Here is a 23,758-nt window from a genome sequence, read left to right as displayed (position 1 = left end):
CACATGAGACGGGAGCGATCTGCTTGCAGCAAGAGCAAGAGGCAGCGTCACGAGTTCTACAACAGCGCTTAGGTGCCCGCAGATGCGCATGCCTATTAATCGGCCTAATTTTGCAGCAAAATCGGCCAAAGCCGATTTTTTAAAATATGCCAAAAATCGGCCAATTAATCGGCCGGCCGATAAATCGGTCGACCTCTAGTTCAAACAAAGGATGCAAACCACGAAGGGAACATTTCCCTCTATTTACAGTTTTTTTTCCAGTTGCTAACAAGCATTGTTCAATACCGAAACCACAATTTCAAAACTCTTCACACAGTCTGCACTACCAGCATGAATGTTGGACAAAAAGTTAATCTCACCTCCAAAACTCACTCAGACCAACATAACACTGCAACAATTCTCATTCAGAAAACACACATTTTATTCACAACACACTGATCTAAAAAAACACTAACAACAGGAAGAATTACATAACTGATGAACTTTTTATTTTTTAAAGTTTGAATTATTTTCTGCATAAATCAGTTCTTCATATAGAATACTGTAACATCTTTTCAACTTAATGAAAGCATTTCTAACAAGAAAGATTCAGAAATTAATCAAAACTTCTATATTTTACTGGTATATGAATATAGTACTTGAAAACTAGAGACAAATTGTGAAAAAAAAAAGAGGAAAAAATGTCATCTCTGGCATGCATCTTGCAAGACCTTCTTTGATCCATATTTGCCAACAAATTCAGTTTCAAACAATCCCATTTTACTAAATCATGGTAATATTAGGGATGCACGATCTTGATTTTTCCTGGCCGGTTTCTATACCGATTTTCTTAACAAGCAAATTGGCCGATTCCGATCCGATTTTTTTTCTTATCAAGCAGCAAACAAGAAAGAAAGAAAGTATACATAAACAATATGCTTATTTGGTATTTAACAGGCTAAACTTGGTTTGGCTATTGAAAACAATAACTGTAACCATCTAAAATTAATAGCAGTAACTGTGCAGTAGGCTACGTTCAATACGAACATAAGTGGTTAAACAAGACCATGACATGGATGGTTGAGTGAGGGTTGATGGTATTGCCTGTTTTGCATTATCAACAGACTTTTGATACCTATTGTGTTCTATCAGGTGATGAACTTAAATGTCTGACCAAGTTTGTTGTGGTGAATGCAGGGTTCTCAGGTTTTATTTAAAAGTTTGGAGTGAGATAACATCTGTTAGGGGAGAGGCCCCTCTGCCCCACCAAATTCTCAAGTTTTTGCTGGCAGTTCAATGTTACCTATTATTCATAACTGACCAGCACAAATATAAATGATAACAATTGGTAAGTCTGATAAAGACTTATTAATAAAATAAATTGCTCTACATATTAAAAAATACAAATGTATCAAAATCTGTATTATATACAGTAGGATTGCAGCACTTGCCATCAGCGTGTATTTTAAGCTGTGTTTAAGAGAAAGATAATGTTACATGTTCAGTACTACATGGCAATAATAATGAAATACATCCCTGGTCCGTTCATTAATTTCAGTAAGCCTCTACGTTAGTTTCAGGTAAGCTAAAGCTTCTGATTGCAAAGCAGTTGGAGAGTTTTTTAATAAATCAAGCATAATTTAACACGTATTTGGCTGTATTCAAGAAACCTGCGTTATTTACAGCATTTATCGGATCTTGCTCTTGTAACTTTCACTCTATGCATGCACGCGCCATGGATCCAAGTGATTGACAGCGAAGAAAAACTCGAGACAGCTAAACTCGACAGATAACTTCCCTGCGCCTCGTCAATTAATTGTACATAGCAGGAAAAGTTATCAGTCTCTTAGAAATACAAGGTGTGAGTGTGTAAACTGACTGAAATGCCTGTATCTTCCGGGGCGGAAAGCCCTGCGAATGTACTGTTGTTTCTCCGCAATTAACTTGTCCTTTACAGAAATTGCAGCTTGCAATCATAATGTCCGCACAGATTTCGAAATGCTTTTACACAAAAGACATGTTTGTGATTGATAAAAATGTTGTCTGTGCACTTCCGGAAAAATCGGCCGAAAAAAACCCGGCCGGTTGCCGATCGCGCAAAAACCGAATTGCTAACACACGTTTTCAAACCTAATTCTCCTTTTTTCAAAACTCTACACACAATTCTCAAAACTGCACACACAAAATGCAAAGTAGCTCACATTTCCTTCAAAATGCAACAATGCATTCAAAATGCCATAAACACGTGTCAGACTGAAGCATTTGCATCAAATGCCAATCACTTCTTTCATAGTAATACATTTTTGGATATACCATGTAAACACTGCTGTTCAAAATCTAAAGCTCTTTGGTCTTTCATAGGCTTATATCTACATTTCAATACAATGTTCGCAGTGAAAGTAATCTGCTGAGAGGGGTAACAAGTACACGAGAAACGCCAATGCAATGTAGAAACAGAAAATATTTATCAGGCCAAACATTACTGTTGTATACATAAGCATACAACAAAACTATAAACATGTAAACCAAAAGTATATTCTTTTCAGTAGAATACAGTAAATTGTGTGTGGTGTCCTGGTCCAGAAATTGGCAGGGGGGGTGGGGTGCAGATTCCCAAAACAGGTAATCTGACCTTTTACCTATTTATAGGGCTAAGTATACTACTGTAAAGTAAAGCAGTAATTAGTGATCAGTTAAGCAATTAGTGTTTACACCAACCCATTCTCACCAAAAAGCGTACAAATGACACGCAGTGTGATTATCGTGCAATAGATACGCCAAATTCAGATTTTGCGTGCATATGATACGCCAGTCCTTCCCATTTACTTATATGGTGAATCGTTTCGTGTCGTTTTATTTATTGTTTTCTCATTTGTTTTCTGTTTTTTTTACCATTTTCGCTTGGGTTTAGGGTTAGAACAACTTTTTGTTAGATAAAAAATGACATCCTAACCCAAACCCCAACTCTAACCCCAACTCCAAGCGACCATGGCTTAAATATAGATAAAAACATAGAGAAACCTGTATATTACAGTTTTTACCAATTGCTTACACACGTCTAAAGCTCTTTGGTCTTTCATATGCTTATATCTACATTTCAATGCAATGTTCTACAGTGAAAGTAATCTACTGAGAGGGGTAACAAGTACACCGGAAATGCCAATGCAATGTAGAAACAGAAAATATTTATTAGGCCAAACATTACTGTTGTATACATTAGCATACAACAAAACTATAAACATGTAAACCAAAAGTATATTCTTTACAGTAGAATACAGTAAATTGTGTGTGGGGTCCCGGTCCAGGAATTGGCAGGGGGGGTGGGGTGCAGATTGCCAAAACAGGTAATCTGACCTTTGACCTATTTATAGGCCTATCCAGAGTCATATAAAGAGAGAGTTACGAAACGCTTTGATCTCGCCGCCGCGCGGTCACGTGATTCATGTAACGTTCTACAGTTCCTAACCAAGCAGAGCTGTCAATCTGTTTGCATAGGTTTTCAGCTATTTTAGGTAAATATTAGCTTGTAATGTGAATTGATCACTATACTATGTTTATAACGTTTTTTTTTTACTAGTGAGTGATGGAAATACAGTAAATCAGTTAATAAAGATAAACAGTTAATGATGACCCAAAGATAACTGTGGTTATCCATACCAACTACAGCAACACAGTTTATCTTTTATTTTTATAGCAAAAATATTGCTATATAAATGGCTATCAATCTGCTAAAACATAATTCCTACACTTTTACTATATTAAAATCACAAAAACAGTGAAGCATAACAGAAACACACTAAATTCATATTTAATTGCATTTATAGTACACATTAAATGTTAATATGATTATACATGATTTTCGAGGATACATCACTCGTATTACTTACCAAACACAATGAAACACATAGCAGCCTTGTGAAGCAGTGTGACTTTCTTATAAGGCATTTAGCTGTCGCTGTTGCCCCCTAGTGTTACTCGTAATATATAAAAAAAGATAAGTATAAAGTAGATGGCCACCAGTAATAAAATATTAAACCATTACATCTGTATTATTCACACATTATACACAACTCATTAAAATATAAAACATTTCTAGTTATTATTAGGGATGCACCGAATCCAGATTTTTTAGGTTCGGCCGAATACCGAATCCACCGTTTGAGATTCGGCCGAATCCGAAACCGAATACCGAATCCTACTCGCATCCTTATTCCATTAACACAGTAAACACATTAATGAAGTAGCCTAAACAACGTCCACAGCAGTGTATTTTTCATTTTATTTAATTTTAACTGTACATTATGCCAGGATGACAAGTTGGAAAAACTATTTTGACAATTACCATAAGCCTATGCATAATGAAAGCGATGGGTTGCGACACGCTCGTTTTTCCAATAAGCAAGCAGCTCTGCGCTGAAAACTATATTTAACTTTGAGTGAGAAGCTCCGCTCGTCAATGTCAGTTTTCACACGGCCGTCCAATTACAGTGGAGGAGGGGCGGGACATTACCACAGCAACCAACCGGCTCACAGCTGAAGCATCATAGCTACCAAGCGCTCGGCTGAAAAACAGCTGGCATTTGGTGTCCTCAAGGCGTTTTCAGCCGTGTTTAAAAGTTTTGGTGTGTCCAGCCCCTAAGGCTCACCGAAAGAAAAAGCTCATCTCCACATCAGCACCCGATGTGTGTAATCAAAGGCAGTGTGACGTCAAACAGCGTAGCGCAATCCTAGGGTTCGGTTCGGTGGAAAAAAAATCTAGGATTCGGCCGAATCCGAATCCTGGATTCGGTGCATCCCTAGTTATTATTAACGATAATCATTACCTACAGCAGAGATCATAAAATATCACTGTTGACTAGATTCATAAAATGTCTGAAAATGTAAAGAGAAACGGTAATTTCATCGATTTTCCAGCAGGTGTCATTGAAATGACTGGGCTTCAGTGCTGCGTTTGCAACTATGCGTCACTACATGACACGCTGTTACTTCCGCATTCCATTCTTACAACGGACGTCTATGTGAGTGTCGTAACTCTATTATTATACGACTCTGGGCCTATCTATACTACTGTAAAGTAAAGCAGTGATTTTTAAGTGATCAGTAAAGCAATTAGTGTGTGCACATGTGAGGAGTGTGTCTGTGTGACCTGGTGAATAAGTGTAGCATTGTGATTGGTTGTGTTTGGAAAAGGAAAGCACGTCACTTCCTCATAGATCTTTGTGTTTTAGGTAGAGAAGTGTGTGTAGTGTTTTGAAAAAAAGTGTTTTATGCAATTGAAAACTGAGTCAAAGGCTGAGAAATAGCTTATGCTTTTTGAAGATTTGGCATGTAGTTTTGCACTTTGAGTGAGAGGTTTCAAAAATCGTGTGACATGAAAAGATTTTGTGTGTAAGCAATCGTAAAAAACTGTAAATAACCTGCTTAAACAAATGTGAAATCTAACCCTAAACCCAAGCGAAAATGGTTTAAAAAACAGAAAAAAAATGAGAAAACAATAAATAAAACGACACGAAACGATTCGCCATATAAGTGAATGGGAAGGACAGGCATATCATATGCACGCAAAATCGGAATTTGGCGTATCTATTGCACGATAATCACACTGCGTGTCATTTGTACGCATCTTGGTGAGAACGGGTAGGTTTACACATGTGAGGAGTGTGTCTGTGTGACCTGGTGAATAAGTGTAGCATTTTGATTTGTTGTGTTTAGAAGAGGAAAGTCACTTCCTCATAGATCTTTGTGTTTTAAGTAGAGAATTGTGTGTAGTGTTTTGAAAAAACTGTTTTATGCAATTGAAAACTGAGTCAAAGGCTGAGAAAAAGCTTATGGTTTTGAAGATTTGGCATGTAGTTTTGCACTTTAAGTGAGAGGTTTCAAATATTGTGTGACATGAAAAGATTTTGTGTCTAAGCAATCGTAAAAAACACTTGGGGAAATTTAAACTAAAATTGGAAATAGCTTGTAATGATTATTTATTTTTTATTTTTGGCTATAAAATTGACATTATTTTAACCTGTTAGCACAGGGAGCTACACTGCGACCAAAATGGTCGCATATGCGACCTTTTGAACTGCCGTTGCGACCCTAATTTTTAATGGGTCGCAAATGTGCTACCTAATGTTTTAGACAATATGCTATGATTTACTATGAGCATTTATTAAAACATAAATGTGGATTTTAAGAATACGTTTTATAACGTGCTCTGAGCAATCAACACGTTGGCTTCATTTTGCGTGAAAGCACGTCGTGTCTCTCCCCATCAGTGTGCGTTTGCGTGCTCAGCTGTTTCTCAATGAATTAGGTGCGACGCGACGCAAGCGCAGTGTCTTCCATGTTTCTGAACTTGAGCAGAGGTCTTTCTTCACTGAGGACGCGGGACCCGTATGGTTCCGGGTTTATATTTTAAATGGTCTGTCGGGTCCGGTTAGGTCCTAGTTTAATTACTTTGGGTCCCAAGTCTGATTAATATTGTGTTAATAACCCGAGTCGATCGGAAAACGGCCATGAGCGCTACCGCGCTAAAGCTCGAGTGCAGTTTCAGCGTTCCTCCGGTTTCTATGGCGATGGTTCTTGTTACGACCACGCGCAGAATTTTTCTTTCTCACATTTTTTAATAATCTTATTATTAATAAACCATATTTTTTCTAAAACCATATCCATATTAAGTTTGGACAGAGATTGTAGCAAAAAGCAATGCTAATGTCAAGCCAATTGCACTGAACGAGCAAAGCAATGTAAAGTCTGTCACCGGGACAGCAAGTAGACTTTTAAATTTGAAATAATGAGTGGATTAAGCTTTTTAAATCGGCAAGAGAGAAATAGAAAGATAGAGCAGAAGCAGTAAAAGTGCCTATCTAATAGAAATTATTACCATTATAACATCAGTCATAACATCAGTCACATTTATAATCTAAAGACCTGCACTGTCTATTAATATACTATACATAGTATTGTATTATATTGAGTTCGATAAAAGGGGTCTAATTGCTTCATATATCAGTGCAAAAACAGTGTTTTCGTGGTGCTTTAACAAACAGTGTCAGCTTTGTTAATGGCAAAGAAAGTTTGGGGGTGGTTAGATTGATGAAATATAATGTGAAATTAATATTAATTTTCAATAAATCAAAGTATTGTGTTGTGTCACACATTATTAGTTCTTCGTCACATGTATAGTAGACCATTATTTCTCAGTGGGTAATAATTGCCCTTTTCACCGGCTACCACCACCAAGTAAATTTCAGATCTGTGGGAAACACTGCAACGTTTAAGAAAACAAGAAGGCATGTGCAAAAGATGGCAAGTAAAATAAAAAGCATATCTGTATGCAATACAGTTTCATTTCATTATTGTTCATTATTATCCAGAGCGCCTTAATATAAATTGAAAAAAATATGTGCGACCAAATCCTATTTTGCGCCAGTAACTGAAAAAGTTGGTAGCGCAAGTGCCACCAGTGGAAAAGGTTAGTGTAGTTCCCTGTAGCACTTCCATTTTTAGCATTTTCTGAAAAACGACATACCCAAACTAAAACGTATGCAACTCTTAAATCCTATGGTATATATTAGGGATGGGCGATATGACCAAAATCTTCTATCACGATAGGATTCATTTTATATCATGATAAAGATATGTATCACGGTAGAGGTTTTTATGTTTTAATAAGGTTTCAATCTTTAATACCATAGAAATGAGATTTTCTTTCAATGCTATTTGATTAACACGAGTGACAGACAGGAGCAAAATTAGGTAACTTCCCCTTTAAGGCCAAAGTCCGGACCCAATACAGTGTTACACATGCGCTTTCTCTTTTAACTGTTTACTTTCTCTTAAGACCTAACTGGTCGTGTTTATGAGGAGGCTTGCAAAGACGGGAATTTTGACGCATGTGTGTATTTAAGGCCAATAAAGCCGAAAAAATGCTCACGAGCTTAATGGGGCATAAAAAAAAAAAGTTTGGTTCCGGTTGGTTGTCAGTTTAGGTCATGGGTCGGTAGGGAATTTATTTTATTTTATTTTTTTTATTTTTTTTACAGTGGCAGCAAGGGATAGGTAGGAAATTGTTAAATATTTAAATTGAATAGCGGATATATTTGAGGTGACTTTGGCCATATTGCGTGTTTGTCTCACGCAGCGCAGAGCCACGGATCTCCACGGATTATCTATTTTTAATTGTGTGTGTGTGTGTGAGAGAGAGAGAGAGAGAGAGAGAGAGAGAGAGAGAGAGAGAGAGAGAGAGCAGAAAATTAAGCTGAACTAATACACAGAGTGTTTTAAAGTAAAAAATTAAATAAATAAAGAAACGCAATATGTGGAGGCCGGTGTTGAATCTGTCTGTATGATATGAAAAATATCTTACGTGAGCCTGTGGCTAAAGTATAAAAGTGAAACTCTTTGTAGCATAATCAGGGCTTGACATTAACTTTTTTGCTCACCAGCCAAAGTGGCTAGTTGTTTTTCAAAGGTACTAGCCAAAGTTAAATTGTATATGATTAAATTTGACTTTGGCATCCTAAAATTACTTTAATTCGAGCAAATTTACTTGCTAAATTAGATGCAGACTGAATTTCAAATGCAGTCTGACTACCCGAATTAAGACAACATTTAGCTGGTATATAGCTGGTATATCAGTATAGATCATATAAGATGCATGAAAAACATGCTAGTAAGTAAGGCATAAATAGATTAACTTTGAATGAATATATTAAAAGTAGAACAGGGGTGTAGAAGAAACACTACAGTGTTTCCTCTAGGATTTTTTTCAGCTGTGGCGGCAGGGGGCGCCCATGATGATTATAAATGTACATTATTTTTTTAAAAGTAGAAAATAGGCTACAGTAAACTAACATGTATTTTTTTATCATTTTCATGCTGTCATTTATTTTTTCTTTAATTTTATAGCATATTGCTTTTCTATGTTTGATCTAAATGTATTTTCTTAAAAAACGTTACATAGCTACGTACGTAGTTCGGATATTTCATTGTAGTTTTAATGTAGTGTGCCTTGCAAGTTGTGCTCATGTTTAGCGTTACAGAGCTCTTGCAAACACACGCACAGTCCTGTTTGAAAATCCGCACCGCTGTGATTGATTGACCGAACATCCATCAGCAGCAATTTTATTTCACACCCGGACCATTTGACATAAAGACCCCGAGCCGGTCACACCGCAAATCGCGCAGTTGAATAGAAACCTTTAACGGTCTTCAGACAGATCTTAAACACAAAGCACGGGGCCATTTAAAAACGAGTCGAATTTTGGTCTTGGATGTTAGACCCGCATTTTACTCTTGTCTAGTGAGTCCCGACCTGCATCTACAACACAAATGACGCGCGAAAAGCCTATTATTACACCCGTTACATCAAATATTATGCGGTTCACCCCGCGGGTACCCCGACCCTGCTGTTTCGTCTGAAAACCGACAAAACAGTCTCACCGTCTGCCTCAAGTTTCTATTACCAACGTTCTTCTCTTCCACGTGAATAATGTAAGTTTCCTTACAAACAGATTCGACTATTAATGTCTTGCAGTCGCATATAAGTAGTATTCAGTATTTAGCCTTTTGTTTTTGGACAAATATCATATAATTTAATGTGAAACTTTGTGAGGGTCTATCTAAAGCACAGAAGATTGACTGACAGCTGAGCGGTCAGCAGCGCGCTACTGCGCTTATAGCCTATATTCTGAATAACTAATGGCCTGATAAGTTGATAAAATGAGTATAGTGATTCCAAATGAATGTCTAAAAAACTCGTAATATATTAAATCGAAAGTTTAATAATGTCTTTTCTCGCAGCCCTGCGCTGCGTCCGTGTATATGCGCCGGTGAACATCAAATGCGTGATGACCTTGCACCTTAAATTACCCTAAATTTATAGTCATAAAGATAAATGTAAAACAATATTCGAAACTTCAAATTATGTATTTTTATTTGTGTAAACTCACAATAAGGAGAAAACTTTGTGCTTATTTAAAATCATTAAAAACATGACGTGCTTTCTGCTGCTTTGGTCAGCGCGTCACAAAAAAAAAACAGAAACTCAAATATTTTTTTTATTCGTTTTGTCAATTGAATTATTATATTTCGTATAGGCTTATTTATTTTATTATTATTTCTCAAAACAGAGACGTAGCCTAATCATCCTCTGTTGATTTAAATCTATTTGTTCATTAAACTAAACCCATGGAAGATATTATGATACTTAGGAGATTTATTTATAAATGAGTTAACAACGCGAATCCAGAAAGGAATTTATTTCTAAGACAGCCAGTCTGGCAGGGCGGACATTTCTGTAGCTTTTTTGCGAGCTGCCGCTGTGGGTTTTGTCTAGAAGGGATACAGCAAATGCCGAAAAGTTAAGGATTAGATTTGGAGGTAGGATTATTAGGATGAAAACAGCGGCTCTGGCTAAATGAGATACAAATACATCCTACAATCGTGTGAAATTTTGTGTTTAGAGTTGGGTTTGGTTGAAGGATTAGGATAAAACAGTGGTCATCCAGCGAGATTTCGTTTGCTGTATCCCTTCTATCCACAACCGCAGGCGTGGCGGGGATGTTTTAGGCATGGCGGGCCGCCACGGTAGAATGTATATAGCGGAAACACTGCACTAATTCTAAACTGAAAAGATAAACACAAAACCCATCGATAAACACTTTAAATATTTATTAACAACAGCAGTAAATACTGTCAAGATATGTACATTAATTTTACTGTCCTGCAGATGTATTTTATAAGCTAAATGGTTTCTGATAAAAGTGATTTAAGACTTTTAATGACAAATGTCGGGAGGGCATTATTGTTACATTAAAATGATGCGCGAACATCTCGATGGTGGGTTTCTTTTGATTTCGTGTGCATTCAGGTACGCTGAATTTCTCTTCGCTCTTGCCCGTGTGCACGCAATTTATATCTCTTCAATCACTTCCATGTAAGGGTGTCACGATTTTAAATCGAAATCGATCGAAATTAAATCACAGCTTCGAACTTCGAATTAAAAAATGGGATCGTCGATGCTGCCACGCCCCCATTTCACGTCCGGTCGGCTTGCCAAGCGAGGAAAAAAAAACTCTCAGAGATGCCTTTAAAAACATCTGTCCAGCGGAACGCGATCATATTTTAAACACGAGGGATGCTACAACTTCTTGAAATGCATATCATAAACAGGATTACTAGTGATCTGACTTTGGACAGAGTGCAGTTCTCTGCACGTGCGCGATAGTGAGGGAGGCGCAAAGATGCAGCGGGTTAACTTATATTTTAAACAAAAGGATAGTTTGCCTCAGCTTGCATGAAACGCATAAAACTGAACAAATACATAAGGATTACTACTTTAGTTTATGTTCAGACTTCGGACAGATGCGAGCACGTGCACGTGAGACAGAGAGAAGTGCAGCTGCCTTTTATGCTGGATTTATTTCAGATGCTATGAGTCCAAGACACGCGCATTAAGTCCATGTGCATTAAGTCCATGTTAGAGATGCGCGGATGGACTATTATTTCATCCGCAACCGCATAACAAAACTCATCATCCGTCCACCATCGTTTCTGACCAGTTTTCAAAACTGCACCCGCCCGCCATCCGCTGACTGGGCAATGCAAGGCGCTGCTGATGACAGCCGCGAGACTAGAAACCTCTTGAATGTCAGCAGTGAACTCCGTCTTCGATCGGCGCACAGGGACAAAAATAAATAAATAAATAGCCTAAATTAAACGCACGAATTACATAGCCTGCACTGGTGTCATTTACCACGTTGTAAAACTTATTCCAGGCAACCCTTTCTGACATTCTATTTCCTTGGTTTTAATTCTCATTTTTTGAGTTTGCCACGTTCCTCCTTCGCCAGCGTTGATAAGAGCTGTGTCAAAATGCGTCCTCATTTCTCCGCGCTGTTAATGATAGAACGAATGTATCCTTAACAGCTGAGGATATCCCAAACAATTAAAAGCTTATAAATAAAACTGTGTATTTATTAGAAAACTTTTTTTTGTCACTGTTTTAGTATTATAAGTTATGTTTTGTGTTAATAATATTCTGTTTATGTTGCGTATATTTCTAGGATGATTATTTGATATGCTGTTGAATAGATTAATCTACATCAATGTGTCATATGTTCTAAAATAAATTAATATTTTTCTGATTACATATTTATTTTAATAAGTCAGAAATGTCTCCGCTGTTTTCTGGTGACAGGCGCGGTGGGTGCTACTGGGGGCGTGTGCAGCAGGTGACGCAAATTTTGGGTCCTCAGAAGGCTAGACCGTCTCATTTCAGTTCTTTTCTTGAACTTCTGAGGCTGCCACTATGAAAGACAGAGATGTCGCATGCTTAGAAGGACAGAGCTAATAACTAGCAGTCGATCCGGCACCCGCCCGAATTTAATTAAAATATTATTTTTCGTCACGTCATCCGCCCGATCCATGTAACGTTAACTGCCAACCGCGCATAGTCCATGTGCGTGCAAGAAGGAATCCTCTCTCTACAAGCTCTCGCGTTAAGTGAAGCCCACAAACCCCCATGCGAGTTGTGCAATGTGCATGTTAATGTTAAAGTATTATAATGATAATAATAATAAATAATGGCATATCGTTTTTGTCTAAATTATATGCCATATAAAAAATATGTAAAAATCGAGAATCGGATCGAATCGTGACCTTAGAACCGAAAATATAATCGAATCGAGGATTTGGAGAATCGTGACACCCCTACTTCCATGCAATTGTTTTATCTTTCCCGAAGTGTGTATGCGCTCAGACTGCGTCCTCTTGTGCATTCGCAAATCCATCAGCTCTCGCGCGCTCTCTGGAAGGTGACGCTTTGGTCCGCAACGCCCCGCTGATCGCGTGCGCGTCTCTCAACAGATCTCTGTGCGTTGCTCTGGGTGCAGAATGCTCATGGAAGTTGTAGTTTCCCAGTGTCGCATTGCGTATTGTTTATCATTTCGCATAACTTTTAAGAAAACAGACCCGCCTTACGGCCGAAATCTTACCCGCGTTTGGCGGTGTTAATGTCAAGCCCTGGTCATAATTAGGGATGGGTATCGTTAAGGTTTTAACGGTATTACTCTTACCGGTACTGCTTAACGGTCCGGTGCTTTAACAGTATTCTTATCGGTACTTTGGCCAATGTTAACATTTGATCACGAACCTATGTTCACATGATTAAGTTAATTGTGTGTCTGCATTTCATTATTACAAATTAATTTCTGGATATCATTTCTAAATATTATTATACATATATTTGTTAATGCACCAGCGTGAAAGCTGCAGAAAAAATGCTCTAAATAGGATATTTAGGCTAAATAAATGTTTACATGCTGATTTTTCTTTATTTGGGATTTTAAAAAGAAGTAGAAAATATGTTGAATGCATAACGTTCAACATTTCTCCCAAAAGAAATCAACAGAATTTCAACGTAAGGTAAGCAAACCAATTAGGGAGATTGTACATTTATTTTAAATGACGTGAACAATGTTGATTCAACATGATTTTAGCATACATGCCTGACGTTGATGCGGCAACCACCAGAGATGAGCTAGCTAGGCAGTCGAAAAATTTTGCAGGCTGCGACCTTCTAAGGACGTATTGTAAGACCGATTGCATCACAGCAGCGCGACTTGAGGCTGTGACTTGTGTTAATATTATTCTGTTTATGTTGCGTATTTCTAAGGTTGATTAATTTTATATACTGTTGAATAGCTTAATCTACATCAACGTGTCATATTTTCTAAAATAAATGAATATTTTTCTGATTCCATATTTATTTGAATAAGTCAGAAACGTCTCCGCTGTGTCCTGCCTACAGGCGCGGTGGGCGCGTGCAACAGGTGACGCAAATTATAGGTCCTCCGAGGGTTAGACTGTCTCATTTCAGTTCTCTTCGCGGACTTCTGAGGCTGCCACCTTGAAAGACCGAGTGCTCCCCTATTAAGGTCGGATGCTTAGAAGGTTGCAGCCCTTGAATTGGGACACACCTTCTTTCTGCACGTAATACACTTTTGAAAGATGCTTTGACAGATTGCTTGTGTTTCCGCCCTTACATGCAAACATCTTGTTGCACTTACCTGTATGACAACGAGCGTTGTCTGCATCAACTCTAGTGAAGTATAACCACATTTTTGAATGTTTTGCTCTATCCGCCATCGTCACTCTTTGTATTAAGCGGTAGTTTTTGTGCTGTTATGCGTGTGCGTGCGCCGCGCTCGTTGTTGTTGTTGTGTTTGACAGACAGACAGCCTCCGCGGCGCGCATGAGAGATCTCGCAGATCTCACAGACAAACGTCTTAATCGCAAATTAGAAATGTTTGGTGAGATAAAATGTGCACGAAAACATTATTAAGCAAGAATACATAGTACATTTATTTTTATTTTTTTTCTCCAGGACTGAAAGCAGAACCGATAGCGTCAGATCTTACTGATACTACGGTCTTTCATAATTTAGCCCTGGGGCCAGTTTAATACCGGGTTTCGGTACCCATCCCTAGTCATAATACCATAAATTCAAATATTATAATTCACTTACTGCCAGCAAAAATGAGCCTTGGTTTGTGCTCTCTGAAAGAGAAAAGCCCACTTGCATATCGTTGTTCAGCTCGTCTTTTTTTTGTCTGTAATTTACAACTTTCGGCGGGGCAAAAGATCACGTTGCTGTGCACGAAACAGCATCTCGAATGCACACCAAAAATTACCACTTTACCAGTGCCTTTGTAAGTGGCGACAACGATCTGTGAACTATTGTGTTAACGACTGTGTAGCTGCTTTGTTTGTTGCTGGAGGACGCGTGCTTTACAAAAACGGTGCTGTACTAAAAGGTAAATTATAGTTCGCCTCAAATTTTTTTTTTTTGTGTATTTATTTAATGTGTATTATTTCTTCCCCAAGCTCATAAAATAAATTTGGGTCGCACATAAATTGGCAGGGTCGGTCGGAAACCGGAACCAAACAAAAATTTTTTTTAGGCCCGAGCAGCGGTTGTGCGACTTGTCCGCTCCTGACACACAGAAAGAACGCACGCATACAGATCTGTTGTCTGTGTTTCAATGGCTTAAAATAACTTGTTTTAAAACTGCAGTGCTTTAATACGTGTACAAACGTTACGTTTTCGCGACCATGCGCACAGGAGCGTGATGTGGGCACGTAACCTCGATAGAAACGATAGTCCAAAATCTCTACCGGTTGACAAATTTCTACCGGTTAATTATGTCTACCGGTTTATCGCCCACCCCTAGTATATATTCATAATTCTGGTCTTGTTTGAAACTAGACACTTGATATATTGTTGCCCAATAGTCATGACAACTCAATTCAATTCAGTTCAATTAAATTTTATTTATATAGCGCTTTTCACAATACTTAATTGTTTCAAAGCAGCTTTACATTAATAGAAGCAGTAAAAGCACAGAAAAACGACAGATAGCACAACATAATACACAATAACATAAGCAGTCAAATTTGCTGCGGCTATGACTCGACATTATGAGCGAGCGTATTACTAATGTAACGTCTAGAAGAAGAAGCTAAGTTAAGCCCAAGCAGGCTACCTCCCCGGGTTAAAAAAACCCCCTAGGAGAAAAAAACAAAAACCCCGGGTTGTTTAGCCGAGGAAATAAAAAATAAAAAGTCCTAGGAGGGAAAAACCCTTGGGAGATATACATGTATATACACACATATAAACGGATAAGGAGACAACTCAGAGTAGTAATGAAACAGAGTAAAACAAGGTAAAATATACATAAAATTACTTCCGTTTTTTTTGTTTTTTTTTTAATAACATTCACTTAGCAAAACATATAATGGTCATTTAAGACACCTGGGCTGCTTACAGTAATATTGAAAACTGACTATTACTTGCAGTACTTACAGTAAAGTATTCATTATATTCACTGAACTAATCTTGTGATTACAGTAATAGAGATTTTAAACAATATTTGTCAAGTGTGTTGTTATATACAATAAACATGTATTTTTCTGTAAGCAGATGTCCTGGATCTTGTGTTTTTTACATATTTTAAGGTTGTGTCTAATGGATGCTCTGTAGTGTTTTATTATATTATATAATTTATATTATGTGTGTATGATTTGAATGCTTAGTTTCATCATGAGTGATGTTTTAAAAAATGTGTTTTAGCAAAACTGTAAATTATGGCATAAATCTCTTCTACAACAGCGATAAAAAATAAACTGCTATGGAAACTTGGATTTATTAACCTTTGACATCAGACTTTCATAAAATTTTTAGCAAAATAATTTTCTAGAAAAATACTTACTGATAATCTTATTTAAACGTTTCCACAGGAATTAACAGCATAGTAGTAATAGTTTGTAGTAACACCAATCACTCAAGATAATTCTATGAAAAGCAATCGAAGCAGCTACATTGCTCAGTGTATAGGGCTTATTCGCAAACACCGGAAGTCGCTAACCGCGGCCATATTGTTGACATGACATCTGTCCTACCCCTAGCCGCACGTAGATTTGAGTTGAGGGGAGCAGTAGCCTAATGGCTTTATCTTGTCTGTATTAAGAGAAGATGAGCTTGATTATTGTGGAACCATATCAAATAGACCCAATAGCCTTAAGTAAAGATCCGTCCTTATTGCCAGCCGTAACTTATCCGGATATTTATAACTATATCATTCATACAGTATCCGCATTCATCATACAAGCACTGAAGGGCCGTTCACATTATAACGATAACTATAACGATAACTATATCATCGTCCACATCACCAAACAATACGTTTATGCTAATTCGCTCACGGCACTCGCGCAAATCACTTGCCTTTAATATTGCTTGAAATAAAAACTTTTGCAGATGTCCTCAACACGCTGCGTTTCGCATAACTCTAAACAGTGAATCTAATAGTTTGTGTAATCTCTTACCTTTTGGCATAACAGTTAGTTAATGTAATAGATTAAAAAGCATTACGTAGTCAATTTTCACAGCAACTGCAGGTAATCTAATGTTATAGACCTCAGCAATGAGCTTCACTGTCATTTTAAGTGCTCGTGCACTTGAAGTTCAAATAGATTTTAATGCTATCAATGGTTTATCCTTCATCAGGTGGGAAAAATCGCTCAGAAAGTGATCCCAATGATGTTGTTTATTGTATCTGTATCTTTATAGTTTTGGTGTGAGCTCCGCTATTCTGTTTAATATAAAACGATTTTCAAAACTATATTTTTTATAGTTATCGTTATAATGTGAACGGCCCTCAGGGACGTACTGGGACTGAAATTCAGCCCGGGACTTTAAGATGGAGAGGCCTTTTACGCGAGTGCCCTTGGTGCACGAGCAGGATTTTTTGCAGTTATTTTAATTCTAGTAGTGTTTTTATGGTATGAAGAGAATCAGATTATGCTGAAGACCTTAAAGAAACTTTAGGATAACACCTGCCTCCTCAGGTTGTATAAGCAAGTAACCACTGCACTAAACACAACCAGGTCAGCAAAACCTAATCTCGAACACATAAGTCACACTATACTGCTAACTACCAGCATGTCATGCGTACAGTCAGTTGGAGTGATAAAGTTGTTACAATTACTCACACATACCCACTCAGATAATCAAAAACTACAATGCAGTCCCATAAAATAGAGATTGTGTGTGTAGATACTCACTTTCAACTCTCCCTGGCTCCACTTCCCCTGTGCTGTGGACCCTGCCTCTGCTTACTGATTGTACAGCTACATATGCATGAGAAGAACATCAGTAATAAATATGACTAAGAATAATTCCTTTTTTTAATTCAATCTGTGCTTTAGTCTGGTTATAATCTAGTAAGTGGAACTATTGCATTTTATCCTATATGTAAATATGTAATATTGTGCTGTATTTTTCTATTTGTGTGTCTTTAATAAAGCTTTGATTGATTGATTGATTGATTGATTTATTGATTGATTGATTGATTGATTGATTGATTGATTGATTGATTGATTGATTGATTGATTGATTGATATGCCTACCCTGCTGAAAAAAACAGCATCAAACCAGCATGGGAATTATGCTGGTCTATGCTGGTTTGATGCTGGTTTAGCTGGTGGTCACCAGCATACCAGCACCAAAACACAACATATGCTGGTCTTGCTGGTATGCTGGTTTTTCCAGCAGGGTAATATGATTGCCTACCCAGCCCTGCACACTGCCCCATCACTGTTTTTGTACTGGTTCCATTCTCCTCCTCCTCTTGTTCTGCTTTCCTTCCTCCTCCTCATAAATATGACTGCAAGGGTCATCATCAACCTGTCTCTCTCCATCAGTGACCTTAACAGCTAATATACAGACATACAGGGATTCCTTAGACCATTTTACTGTTTGAACACAATGATGACGTGGAAACGTATGCACACGCATGTTGGCAATGGAAGTATGGCAAGAATCAGCAGTGAAGCAACACAGACGGAGAAAGTTATATTTAAAAGTTGACTTTGTCAAGTTTTTCAACACAGCTACCAGATCCGTGTACTATAGTTGAGTGAATAGAAGACGTTAGCAGATGGCCAAATATAAAGTGACCATATATACGTATATTAGTATATTATTAGTGCAACCAAACGCAATTACCAGAAACTGTTTTGATAAACTTACTGAGTTGCTAACACGTTAAAACCACTGAGGAACAACACCACTTCTGTTGCCAAAATGCGCACGCAGGCTATTTCATCAATTTCATAAGCGGGATAATGTAGAGGGAGGCGGTTCTTATAGCGAATACAACCCCATAAGGCTGATTCAAGCTCCGCTTTGCGTGGGGTCCTGATAAGCCTGTCGGGGTTGTATTCGCTATAACAACCGCCTCGCTCTACATTATCCCTTATATATGCCTATATTTAAATGCAAATATAAATGATTTCAGTGTATAATAGATGCATCACTAATTGTGCACCTGTCCTGTCCATGCTGCTGGTCCTTCCTCATCTGCACCTCCTGCCACAGCGTCCTTTTGACTGTGAAAAAGGTCTGTTAATTTGGCGCATTTAGCTGCTTCTTGTGCCAAAAATTTTATTTTTTAGGCCCCACCCATTTCTTTCTCTTCTTTTCTTGTTTTCGCAATTTTTACCGTCTTGTCTATGGTCCTGTCCCAAATGGCACACTCCGGACTTGTGGTCCTCCTCAGAGTGCACACTTTGAGGACATCACGTAGTCCAGACTTTAGGGACCCTTAATGCGAGTCCACGTGGGTGCAACGGAGTCGTATTTTGGGACAGACTCGAGCGTCACACCGGAAATAGGTAGAGAAGTTGCCCATCAGTGTGAGCTCCTCCCTTCCGTCGTCTGATTGGTCTGATTTCTCTTTCACAAGGACTTCTGGGTTGGTAAAATGCGCGAAGCCTGCTGCAGTGCGGGCTTCGCTGAAGACCGCATCAAGGGGGCAAAGGAGGCGCTGATGAGCACACTTCAAAGCGTAAAAATGACAGATGGGACACCCTACGGACTCGTGGACTAAGCGAGCATGCGCAATTTAAGGCCACGAGCCCGAAAGTCCACATGAAGTGCGCCATTTGGAACAGGGCCTATGTTGCATTCGCACGAATCCAAACCTGACCAAAAGTAAACTCTTTTGATCGGCGCCTTTGAGCCAATCAGATGTGAGGAAAAATGAGGATCAGTCCAAGTTGGGAGGGGCCGCTCTTATCCCCCCTCAAGATTTGAAGAATTGGTTTGGCCCGGTCTGAAACAGACACAGCGTTCCGCTGCAGCTGAGCGCCTGGTCGGGCATTTAAAAAAAAAAAATTTTGACCTCCGGCCGGTTCGGCCTGAAATGGACCGGCCGTTCGGGATTGCTCCCGGAACTCCCGATGGCCAGTCCGCCCCTGACGGCCCTTAATTCCCTACCTAGTATCAATGCCAGACCTATTATTATGTTCATATAGTTATTAATACTAATTTAATAACTGTCTCAATTTATGGCAGCATATTTGAAAGAGCAGTTTCAGCCACTGCTTACAGCTAACCCTATGTGATCCAATTATGGGGACAGACTTTGCTGTGAGGCATCCCTAACTTTACCTGTGGTAAAATGATGGGGACAGACTTTGCTGTTGTGAGTCTCTCCTTCGCTGGTTCAACTCATCTGTCTCCTTCCTTTCATGTTTTCTGACAGTCGGTATTGCATAAAAACTAATTCCGGGGTTCTTTTTGCTGTTGTTAGAACATCCGTGTATTACACCACACACCATCGCGCGGTTTAAAAAAATTACACCGATAATACCATGCATATATGCATATACCCACGCTGCCTCGCTTGTCAATTGACAGACTGGGCCTAAAAAAAAAATTGTTTGGTTCCGGTTTCCGACCGACCCTGCCAATTTATGTGCGACCCAAATTTATTTTATGAGCTTGGGGAAGAAATAATACACATTAAATAAATACACAAATAAAAAAAATTTTGAGGCGAACTATAATTTACCTTTTAGTACAGCACCGTTTTTGTAAAGCACGCGTCCTCCAGCAACAAACAAAGCAGCTACACAGTCGTTAACACAATTGTTCACAGATCGTTGTCGCCACTTACAAAAGCACTGGGAAAGTGGTAATTTTTGGTGTGCATTCGAGATGCTGTTTCGTACACAGCAACGTGATCTTTTGCCCCGCCGAAAGTTGTAAATTACAGACAAAAAAAGACGAGCTGAACAACGATATGCAAGTGGGCTTTTCTCTTCCAGAGAGCACAAACCAAGGCTCATTTTTGCTGGCAGTAAGTGAATTATAATATTTGAATTTATGGTATTATGACCAGGGCTTGACATTAACACCGCCAAACGCGGGTAAGATTTCGGCCATAAGGCGGGTCTGTTTTCTTAAAAGTTATGCGAAATGATAAACAATACGCAATGGGACACTGGGAAACTACAACTTCCATGAGCATTCTGCACCCAGAGCAACGCACAGAGATCTGTTGAGAGACGCGCACACGATCAGCGGGGCGTTGCGGACCAAAGCGTCACCTTCCAGAGAGCGCGCGAGAGCTGATGGATTTGCGAATGCACAAGAGGACGCAGTCTGAGCGCATACACACTTCGGGAAAGATAAAACAATTGCATGGAAGTGATTGATTAGATATAAATTGCGTGCAAACTCTCAGGGCAAGAGCGAAGAGTAATTCAGCGCATATCTGAATGCACACGAAATCAAAAGAAACCCGCCATCGAGAGGTTCGCGCATCATTTTAATGTAACAATAATGCCCTCCCGACATTTGTCATTAAAAGTCTTAAATCACTTTTATCAGAAACCATTTAGCTTATAAAATACATCTGCAGGACAGTAAAATTAATGTACATATCTTGACAGTATTTACTGCTGTTGTTAATAAATATTTAAAGTGGTTATCGATGCGTTTTGTGTTTATCTTTTCAGTTTAGAATTAGTGTTTCTTCTACACCCCTGTTCTACTTTTAATATATTCATTCAAAGTTAATCTATTTATGCCTTAATTACTAGCATGTTTTTCATGCATCTTATATGATCTATACTGATATACCAGCTATATACCAGCTAAATGTTGTCTTAATTCGGGTAGTCAGACTGCATTTGAAGTCAGTCTGCATCTAATTTAGCAAGTAAATTTGCTCGAATTAAAGTAATTTTAGGATGCCAAAGTCAAATTTAATCATATACAATTTAACTTTGGCTAGTACCTTTGAAAAACAACTAGCCACTTTGGCTGGTGAGCAAAAAAGTTAATGTCAAGCCCTGATTATGCTACAAAGAGTTCCACTTTTATACTTTAGCCACAGGCTCACGTAAGATATTTTTCATATCATACAGACAGATTCAACACCGGCCTCCACATATTGCGTTTACTTTAAAACACGCAGTGTATTCGTTCAGCTGCATTTCCTGCTCTCTCTCTCTCTCTCTCTCTCTCTCTCTCTCTCACACACACACACACACACACACACACAATTAAAAAGAGATAATCCGTGGAGATCCGTGGCTCTGCGCTGCGTGAGACAAACACGCAATATGGCCAAAGTCACCTCAAATATATCCGCTAATTTAAATATTTAACAATTTCCTACCTATCCCTTGCTGCCACTGTAAAAAATTTTTTTTAAATAAAATAAAATAAATTCCCTACCGACCCATGACCTAAACTGACAACCAACCGGAACCAAACTTTTTTTTTTATGCCCTGACAGTTCTATGTCAACAATATGGCCGCCGCGAACATTGATGACGTAGATCGAATAACCCCTATAGACCCTTCACAGTTCAAGTCACAGGCGGTTCCCACTGCGCATGTCAGGGTCAGAAAAGTCATTACAGCAGATTGAGTTGTGTATTATTTGGTATCGTCAAAAATGCCTACTTGCGTCGTGGGCTTTGAAAATCGCACCAGGTCTGCCGTTAAGTTTTTCGGGATTACTGCAGAATCTCAAAAACAAAAAATACAACATCTGTGGCTGCAAGCAATTGAACGTGCAGACTGGGAGAATGCAATTTCCCTCACTCACACTCAACTGAGAAAAAGTGACTCACACTACATTTAACAGAAAAGGCAACAATGGATACATAGCTCTCACACTCACTCAGGAGTGTACTCTAAATAATGAATTAGTTATGTAAATAACTACATAAATTAAAGATTAGGCTACTGTTTCACATCACTTAATCTCAAGTAAGTTAATTTATAGATAAATAGGCCTATGCAAAAACGAACTGGCATTCAGTTATAGCCTACAGTGAAAGTACAGTGACCAATCTAACATTTGCCAAACTCAGTGTCACAGATGACCCAGAAAAGCAGATAAAAAACTCGAGCCAATAGTGGTGACGAAACACCACCCAATACAATCACTTATCTACACAGAGCATCCACTTTTTGCAGAAATGTACTTGAGTCCATCCATACATTGACATTGAAAATAACTGAAGGAAAACAATATAACGTATAATATACACGTTGTCTTAAAATATATCTAAAAATAAAAATGTTGGTTCTCCAAAGAACCTTTTGAGTACAACGTTCCTGAAGAACAATTTCTTTCTGTCTGTCTGTAGCCTATGTATGTATAGGTGTAAATCAATGAAATAAATATTCCCTTGAACTCGGGATTACGTTTTTGTCATGCCCGCTGTAAAGTTATAGTTTCTATAAAGCAACAGATGCACGTGTAGCCTACTCCAACGTAACAATACGCGTTCAGAGCGTATATTTTACGTCTTACAGCATCAAAAAAATTACACTTCACTAAACTCTATGAGTGACTATGCAGGATATACAAATACATGAGATGCCTTTGTCAAACCTTTGACTCCTGTTTGCTGATGGATGTGGGAGACTGAGGCTCACGCTCTTCTTGTGCGTTTTCCTTTCCCATAGGGTCCTCCTGGATCATGTTGGCAGGAGGAATCATGTGAATAACTAAAACAGCACCAAATAAGCCGCGCGCGTCGGTCATTCGCCTACATGTTCAGTTGAGTTGGAAGTTGAACTACTGGTTCCGCGAAGAATTAATGGTTTATTGTAAAACGCCGGACTAAAAATAAGAGATTACGCCTCGTTTATCGACTTTCCATCAGCCGCATAGTGAAGATACCACCGTCAGACTCAGAAAATATCTTAATTCATTACAGTACAGTACAGCTCACTGACTGTCAGACCGTGGAAAAGCCAATCAGAACCCGCTATGGGAGGAGTTCAAATCGGATTACTGTCATCTTTTTTAAAAAATGAGTCTAGATTTGGTGTAACTTTACAGTTTTTCTGAAATGCTAAAACACATTTTTCGAAACCATCATTCATTTTCTCAAAACCTTAACACAAATTCAA

General features: G+C 38.5%; 1 protein-coding gene across 2 annotated transcripts in view; it reads right to left on the bottom strand.

The window, feature by feature from the left end:
• stac (SH3 and cysteine rich domain) overlaps positions 1-23,530 on the bottom strand; it is a 302,110-nt gene extending 278,580 nt beyond the window's left edge. For both annotated transcript variants that reach the window (XM_073869434.1, XM_073869435.1), the window contains exon 1: positions 23,235-23,530. In XM_073869434.1, the coding sequence (XP_073725535.1) occupies positions 23,235-23,387 (153 nt within the window). In that variant the 5' untranslated portion in view covers positions 23,388-23,530. The remainder of the gene's footprint in view (positions 1-23,234) is intronic.
• Between the last annotated feature and the right edge of the window lie 228 nt (positions 23,531-23,758).

The sequence above is a fragment of the Misgurnus anguillicaudatus genome, chromosome 7 (assembly GCF_027580225.2).
Source record: "Misgurnus anguillicaudatus chromosome 7, ASM2758022v2, whole genome shotgun sequence".
NCBI lineage: Eukaryota > Metazoa > Chordata > Actinopteri > Cypriniformes > Cobitidae > Misgurnus > Misgurnus anguillicaudatus.
Note: the sequence above shows the minus strand (reverse complement) of the source record. Positions and strands in the feature narration are given on the sequence as shown.